The sequence below is a fragment of the Trachurus trachurus genome (assembly GCF_905171665.1).
Source record: "Trachurus trachurus genome assembly, chromosome: 21".
In the NCBI taxonomy this organism is placed as follows: Eukaryota; Metazoa; Chordata; class Actinopteri; order Carangiformes; family Carangidae; genus Trachurus; species Trachurus trachurus.
This window is the reverse complement of record NC_139899.1, coordinates 10842748-10851436: the sequence shown is the minus strand read 5'-3', so window position 1 is coordinate 10851436 and position 8689 is coordinate 10842748. Positions and strand designations below refer to the sequence as shown.

General features: G+C 39.5%; 1 protein-coding gene across 1 annotated transcript; it reads left to right on the top strand.

Annotated features, from left to right (window-relative positions):
• Window positions 1–213: 213 nt before the first annotated feature.
• On the top strand, window positions 214–2841 carry LOC311004772 (anterior gradient protein 3-like; the record flags this gene model as incomplete). Its single annotated transcript, XM_083996941.1, has 6 exons — window positions 214–310; window positions 530–593; window positions 1225–1277; window positions 1864–1940; window positions 2102–2165; window positions 2750–2841. 6 exons carry the CDS (start codon window positions 214–216, stop codon window positions 2839–2841), a joined length of 447 nt encoding a protein of 148 aa, XP_083853067.1.
• Window positions 2842–8689: the final 5848 nt, after the last annotated feature.

The following is an 8689-nucleotide window of genomic DNA, read 5'->3' as shown; positions in this document are numbered from 1 at the left end:
GCAGATTTTATGTGAAGTTTCTGTCATTTGAATCCCAGGCCTGTCAAACTTGGCCGGTCTGTCACATGGAGGACTGAATAGCCTACAGTACATTAGATATCTGTGTAGTATGCTGTTTTCAAAATGTTTTCCAAATAAACACCTGACTGAATTTTAGTTCCTTCTAATCTAGCTGCCGACAGTCACTGCAGTTCTCTCAAAGGACAGGAAGTGATGTTTCGCTGGGTCTTGCTTGCTTTGTTCTTTGGTATCTGTGCAGGTGCCAAAGACCAGAACAAAAAGAAAGAGAAGCCCCAGTCCCTGTCAAGAGGTGGGCGACACTCCTTCATTCAAGCGTGCACAGTACTGTAGCTTCCTTTAGAGTCATAATGAGCAAATAAAATTCACAGATGTAGTTTGATTTTCTGTCACAAGACAAACAAAAATCTCCTAAATTTGAATTGTTGTGAAGAGAGGACGTAATTAATATAATGAAACCACATAATGTTAATGCTAATACTGTTGCTGACTTCACTGTTTGTTTCTGCAGGATGGGGCAATAGTATTAGTTGGGTCCAAAGTTATGAAGAGGGCCTGTCAAAGATGGTCAAAGGGTAAGACTGCACCTTGATGAACAGCCCTGAATGTTTCTTTATTCTGCCTGGATGTGAGTGTTTGGCTGTGAGAACAGAATTTAAATGGGAAACAGAAGTTCATGTCCTCTTAATTCTTTGTTACAGCTGTATCTTCAAGGCTGGATACTGACAGAGAGCATGCATATGAATTACTATTGCCCTGCAGGGAGCGACGTGTATAGGCCTAACTTACAGCTACTGAAAATCCTGATTTTTATGTTACTTTGATGAAATACTTTTTATATATAGCCTACTGTATATTATGTATATAATAGCACAGTGTATTTGCATTCCATTCTGAGATGATTGGCTGAGATGTGTTTTCACCCTCATTATCCTGCTAATAAATCACGAGGGTGTTTACGTGACTCACAGGTTCAAGATGGGGTTGGAATTTAGCATAATGCAGAACTATGTTTCATGTACAGAGTGATCCACTCATAGGAAATACCCCAATTTCTGTCACACAAAAGCAAACTGTTATTCTTTTTTTTTAATCATTGCGCTTTTAAAATCTGGTTTGGCAACTTCAGTTTGTAATGTAGCCTGCATTCACACCCAACATTGTGCTGAGGAATGTGACTGTCTCTCCTTGGTGTTGTTCTCACAGCCAGAAGCCTTTGATGGTCATCCATCATCGAGAAGACTGCCCGTACAGTCAAGGTGATGCCGCAGTGCTTCATTACTTCTTTTTTTTAAATGTAAAAATATAAGCTTGCACACCCTGCGCTGCCCTGTGACCCACACATGGGTTTGGTTTCACAGGAACAAAACAGATACATTCCATAATACCTGCCAAGTGGGATAAGAAATAGCAAAGTAGTATATTCATAAATCACTCAGCTGGCTTCCTGGAAGTAAGCACAGTGGCAGTCTCTCTCCACCAGGATTTCTTCACACATCAACCATAAAGACCACCTACAGGTCAATGTCTGGCATGTTTGACTCTTGCCAGCTTTGAGTGAAAAAGCAGAATATTTTAACACTGTGTTTTGAAGCTTAACACGCTGATCATCAATCAGTTTAGTTCTCAGCTCAGCCAAACTTACCTGAGAGAATAATTTGGCTCATCGTGTTGTGTAATGAACAACAAGAAAACCCAACATTCTGTTATGTCCTGCTTAGTTAAACTTGTTCCTAACTCTGCTGACACCCTCTGTCCAAAGACGACTGACAATGCCACTTGTGCTGCTTTTTTTCTGTCTAATACAAAGTGCCTATATGAAACAACACCTAATTATCTCGGCAGCACTGAAGAAGGCGTTTGTTGCTGAAAAGTCCATCCAGAAAATGGCCAAAGAGGATTTCATCATGCTCAACCTGGTGGTAATTAAAGATTTGTTACATAATAGAAACTCTGAAGGACAGAATATCAAAATCCTGCCTGAGTGAATAATACAAAGGGTCAGTGTGAGTGAGTGGAATCTCATCAGTGCTCTAGTTATGGACAAACTGCTGCTGTTTTTATTATGTTATGTTTTGTACAGGAAGATACTACGGATGGAAATATGGCACCTGACGGCTACTATGTTCCTAGAATACTCTTTGTTGGTAAATATTTACACACAAAAAAAATCATAATTTGCACAACTGAATAGATGTATTTCCCCTCTAATCCACTCCCTGCTGTATCCTGCTTATTTTCCGGCATTAGTATCTGCAGATTTCTTTGGGATGCTAAAGTAGTTTTATGTGTTTTTTTAAGCAGACTGGGGATTCAAGTGTAATCGATGGCATAGACATAGTACTGATGAGAGGGAAAGGAATAAAGATGAACAGGCTCTGCAGTTATGTATTCTTAATGATGGAGTGGGAAGTGTTGGGGAAAGTAGGACTGGATATTCTCTTTAAACTCAGTTCTGAGTAGCCACTCTCTCAGCAGTAAGACGTCACCACATGGTTTTTCATTGTAACTGACACCTGCTGTGGGTTTGTTTCCTCTTTCTTTACACCGTCTCTCTTCCACTGCTTGCTCCACCACTCTGTCAGTTTTGAGATTGTCACTGCTAGTTGTTTTTAAGGACAGTAGCTACAATAAACAGGAGCAGTTAACTAAACCAGCAGCAAAACAGCTCAGATTGTCAAATAACCGCTCTCCTCAGCAGGTTATTGTGTGTATGTGTGTGTCTCCACAGATCCCAGCAAGGTTGTGCGTACAGAGATCACAGGACAGTACAGCAACTACCGCTACACTTACAAGCCCGATGACATGGCCCTGTGTGAGTGACCATCCACCTTAACGACAGCTGAGGGGAGGAGGGAGGAGGGGTGCTGCACCAGTTCACACCAGTGTGAAGACAGACTGGACACACATTGTTCTCAGTACTGTGACAGAAATGACACATTTTATATATGAGCTGGCTCTGACAGGGTGAACAGAGGTGGGTTTACAACACCACTGCTCTCTTGCAGAAACACTAGGCATCAGGTAACACACACATACCAATCTGCAAAGTTAAGTTTAAGATACACAAAAGGAAGCAGGTGCTTTTAAGGTACATCACCTTAAAACACTGATATGGCAACATGGATATTGAAACAGTAAATAAAGGTTATTAAAAGGTTATTTTTGCAATATATTTGACCCATATAGAAAAAAATAATCTGTACCTATCTGACTGAAAATTCAGACTTTTTTTTATCCCTACGATCATAGTCAGTACAAACAAACCTTTAACTGGGGAGGGGAACATCATCTTTTTAGCTGTTGTATATGCTCAATATATAAAGTATGTTGAGAATGTGAGCAGACTTCATAGTCCAGTGACTCCAGTCCATGTGTGATTCAGAAAAAGTACAGTTCTCCATCAGAGATATATTAGTGTAGTAAAAAAGAACATTATGACTAAATCTGATTCATGCCGCTTGCAAAGTCTTTGCTGAGCTATTCCTGGGAGAACAGGACCACGGTCATGAGTATTTGTCCTTTCTTTTTCAACAGTGGTGGAAAGCATGAAGAAAGCCAAAGTCTTGCTGCACGATGAACTGTAACATCCCTCTGACGTCTGATGTCTCTGCATGCTCCAGTCGGGATGCGCCTCCTGCTCAGTGTCAGCAGTTAAAAGTTTACACACTGTCCAAAGATCAATACAAACATAATCAATAAAAAAGTGAAAGAAAAAAAAAACAGTCCTGTGGGTGTTGAAGGTTGCACAACTTTTGGGATTTTTAGTTGCACTTTCATTTCTACTTCATCATCTAACACCATGAAAAGCAAACATTCTTTTCTTTCAGAATCAAATCAATATGATAAGATTCTGATGATTATAATGTAATTTTACATTCTTATAGATAGTCTACACTTAATAAAATATTATTTGAAAGAGAATTTTACATCAAGCACACATTGATCCAATTGAGTGGCAGAAGATATGTCCATGACCTCTAGCTGCAGGTTACCACAAGAATTTAAGGCCTTCATAAAAATGCTGGAAAGTATTTTTTTTCCACATGATGAAGACAGGAGGGGAAATAATTTAATCTTATTGGAAAGTTACTGGAGAATCAAATGTATACCAGTTTACAGATAGTGGGATGTTTAGTCCACTAGGTGGCAGTATAATATAAATGCCTATAGAGTCTATGTGCTCTGTGACTTTTTATTTTATTTTACTGTAGGTAATCCTGTTTATACTAAGTATTGCAGATATTAATTGGGAGATTGTTTGTGTTTAAGTTTAGCAGTTATAAAACCTTCATCATACTCAGAGCGTGAGCACAGATAATGTACAGAATGCAGTTTCTTCCCCTATCATGTGCTCCATCCATGCTGCAATCTCTTTAGCACTATTTGGCCACTGACTGTATATTCCACCATGTGTTCATCAAACACCTGTTATATGAGCAGCATCTCTGTTTCCCTTGTTAAATGGTCCTCGCTGACATCTCAAGCTGAGACAGGAGGGAGCCGCACTGCATGGCCACAAATAGTGCAGATGCAGTTTTCAGCTGTCAGAGCTCTGGATTAATAAGCTTGTTTTTAATTGTTATGGCTTCGCTGTGCTTCACTTGTGCTGTCCCCCTTTTTAAATAAAAAGTCAGTGGAAAGGTAGAGACAGATGTGCATCAGTACAAGTGAGTGTTTTGCAAACTTGAACACTGAAAGTCCTACGACGCATCCTGGAGACCCATTTATTTAGCATTTCTGTGAATTCAGAGAAAATCAGAAAACAGAGAAACATTTTAAATGGGTCAGTAAGTCTCATTCCTCAATATGATTTTTCCTTAACATCTACTGAAGGAGCTGATCACTGAGAAATGATTAAATTATTCACACTTTGGTTGCATTTTTTCCTCCTCTCATACAGCCAGCGCTGACATCTGAAGCAATTGTGTGTCTGCTTTTCTCTCATGTTTTTTAGTTATCTGTCTGTCAGATGGACCCAAGATGATTCTCCAGAAACTCCTGAGAGTTTCCAACTATTCCAACTATTTTCCCCCCACTTTTTTTTTTCTCCTAGAAGTGGGTTTCATAGACCCGCACTCAGGGGTTTATAACAAATGTGTCTCCTACTCAGAATTTCCTATATTCGGGGGCTGACAATTCCCTATCTGGCTCATTGTGGTGCTGTTCCAATGCTCTGTGACAGAAATTCTGCTTCCAAAATCCTTTCCACATTTCATGCCTCCGAAAACACTGTCATATGGGTTTAGGAATATAAAATATCTCTGGCATTACATGACAAAAAAATAACAAATTATTTAACATTGGTGGAGAAACTGGATAAAAATGTATTTGCGGAGAGATACCTCCTCAATAGCCTTCCTCCAGAAGAAATGCTTTGCAGTGATGCAACTGGATGCTTCTGTGAGTACATGGGCATACGCCACACACACACTTATACAATGAAATATATTATATTTCATAAACCCATAAATATTTTTTTTCTACCCATGCCAAAACTTTCTCTAGGTTACCTCTCAAATACAAGGTTGCTCCTCACTTCGAAGAAATGACTTGGGGGCGACAGCATCAAATTTCAAAGAGCATTTCTTTTGCGACGCACAAGGACAGTGTGACAGGAGGAAATACTGTCTCACAAGGTCTCAAGAAGCTGTACAAGTTTAGGCTGTGTTAAAATCTCAATGAGAGAGAGGTGATAGTGAAAGTGTGGCCATTTAATCCCCTCAGTTTCATCTTGATCAGAATAAATCACAGTGGGCGTTCACATGCAGGCTTTTTTTCTGAGAAAATAAAAATCTCATATTATTTTTATTACCTTTACTATTGCTTTATTTCAAGAGAGACATGCAGAAAAAACATGATATTCATAATTCAAAGACACACATGTGTTTGTATACATTTAAGAAAAGCATGTTCACGTGTGCTTGTAGCCTAATTACGTAAGTGTAAGTGTAACTGAGTTAAGAAAATGTAAGTTCATATTTTTTGTATTCAATAGGCTATAGAATCTGAGACTGTGCTTTTATTTCCAGTCCAGTGTGAACAGGTACAGCTAAGATTAGATTGTCCTGGGACCTGATGTTGAAAGTGCTCGAGCTGTATAAATGTAACCAGGGAGCAGAGGTAACTGGGCAGTTTCTGCAGGAGAACCTTATAAATAAATAACACACAATGCTGTTCCCCTCTGGCAAACGCTGCCACTCACACACGAATAGTCTTGAGATTTTAAATATGTGACCAAAATGAATGTCTTTCAGCTACACGCCATGAGGAGTACAAGAAACAGTTGTAAAATACACAATATGTAACTAGCTAGATAGATAAATCGAAGTTAGCACATGATTGCTTGATGAGGTGTTAGTGTGAATAAAACAACATTGAAAGAACGGCTGCACGTCGTCAGCATCAACACAACAACAAAGCATGATCAGACATTTAAGGGCAAACTCTTGCATTATGTTGCGTCACCTGTGATGAGGTACAATGTGCAGCTTTCAGGAGGGGTAGCATGTATATGTCAGATAAAATATTGTTTATTTTACAATGGTGCTTCAAGGATGAGAGGGGGAATACACGTTGTTTCTTCTTTACCTTCACCTTCCCTGATAACTGTTCCACATGGGTCTTGAAAGTGAGAGCGGTAACCAACCAGAGTTCTTAGTATTTAACATTGAACCATGTCATTTTCATGACCTTGAAAGGCTTGACTGTGGGCAGTGCATTGGATACGTTTATGTGACCTCAAGAATAGATGCATAGTTCTACCAGAATTTAAAACAAGCTTATGTTTGATAAGATAGTGTCGGAAACTGTGTAGATTTGCAATGGCCAAATGATCAGAAAAGCCAGAGCCATTTAAAGCACATTGTCATCTGCATAGAGGTGGACTCTGCAGAGATTTATAGTATGTTATTATAAGAGAAACTCTGTGAAACCAGAATCATTTTGTTTGTGGGTTCAAGGTGAATATGTTTTGTTGCAACATACTGTAAGTGGCATGACGAAACTATAGAAACCTGGAGGAACAATCCACATCTACAAAAGAAAAGAAAAGAAACTGGCGTGCTCAACTCACAGTCTGAAAATTCACTGGGTGCCAACCCAAAAATCACAAAATGGAAAAAATTGAAATGTCAGCACTCATAAATCACTATTAAAGGGATAGTTCACCCTAGAATGATATTTCGCTCATTATCTACTCACCCTCATGTTGACTAAGGGCTGGAAGAATTATCAGAGTCCACCGTCCCTTCTCTTAGTTACAGGGGGTCTTGGCGTAGCAGTGAATTTCAATGCAACGGTTGCAAAGGGACACCGGAGCTCTTCGTAAAAAAACACACACAAAAAAACATCCAAATACCTCCATGATGCTCGTATGTAATGTCCGTCTTGTGCTGAAGCCCCAAATTGCGTAATTGTCCCGAAAAAAAATTAAATAAGTCTATATTTTAAGCTTGTTTGTAGCGGAAGCTTCTCGTCTTCTTCTTCTTCTCCTCTTCCTGGTCCGTCCAAATATCGCGTGATTTGCGCCGGCGTCAGTGCGGTTACTGCGAATCACGCGATATTTGGACGGACCAGGAAGAGGAGAAGAAGAAGAAGACGAGAAGCTTCCGCTACAACCAAGCTTAAAATATAGACTTATTTAATTTTTTTTCGGGACAATTACGCAATTTGGGGCTTCAGCACAAGACGGACATTACATACGAGCATCATGGAGGTATTTGGATGTTTTTTTGTGTGTGTTTTTTTACGAAGAGCTCTGGTGTCCCTTTGCAACCGTTGCATTGAAATTCACTGCTACGCCAAGACCCCCTGTAACTAAGAGAAGGGACGGTGGACTCTGATAATTCTTCCAGCCCTTAGTCAACATGAGGGTGAGTAGATAATGAGCGAAATATCATTCTAGGGTGAACTATCCCTTTAATTCAGTCATTTCTTGACCCACGGCAGTCTCAAAACGGATGTGTTTCAGGTCTTGGCTTTCTTCAGCGTTAATGTGCAAAGTAAACATCTAAACAAAAACATTAGACCTATAGGCTACTATTAAAACTGAAAGGACTGGAGTCTTTATATTGGGAAAACCTTCAAAATGAATGTTCACACACAATAGTGAAACTCACATGAAAGTCATTAATGTTGTTTTAGAAATAGCCTACTATTCAGTCAATAGTCATGATTTGTTTTAATTTTGATATGGTCAATTTAACAAAATTGAGGTACAGATTTTGGTTGGGGCCCAATATTACATGGAGCTATAGCCAGCAGTTTGTTTGACGTGTTCTTGATAACTACCAACCTCTCTATAGCTTACAAATAAACATGGTATAACATGTTGATTAAATTTGTAAATTATGTGAGGTTGCGTGTCATACTCTTTGCTGATAGCAGTATGGGGCTAGGATCAATGTAGATAGCTCTATAGCTCTAAAAGTAGTCCTTTAACTAATGGAAGTCACACTGAAAACCAAAGCAGGAAGTGTTGACTGTACTAAAAACTGTTGGTTAACATGCTCCCAAACACACACACACACACACACACTCAGGTTCAGAGATCTTCAGTTTGACTTTGGCAGCGGGGCCGTCGGTGACAAGGGCACTGGGCTATTAGTCCTCGTTTGCACACTGCTTGGACAATTTAGCTATTCAAATAGAGCCCGCTTACTGGGAAACA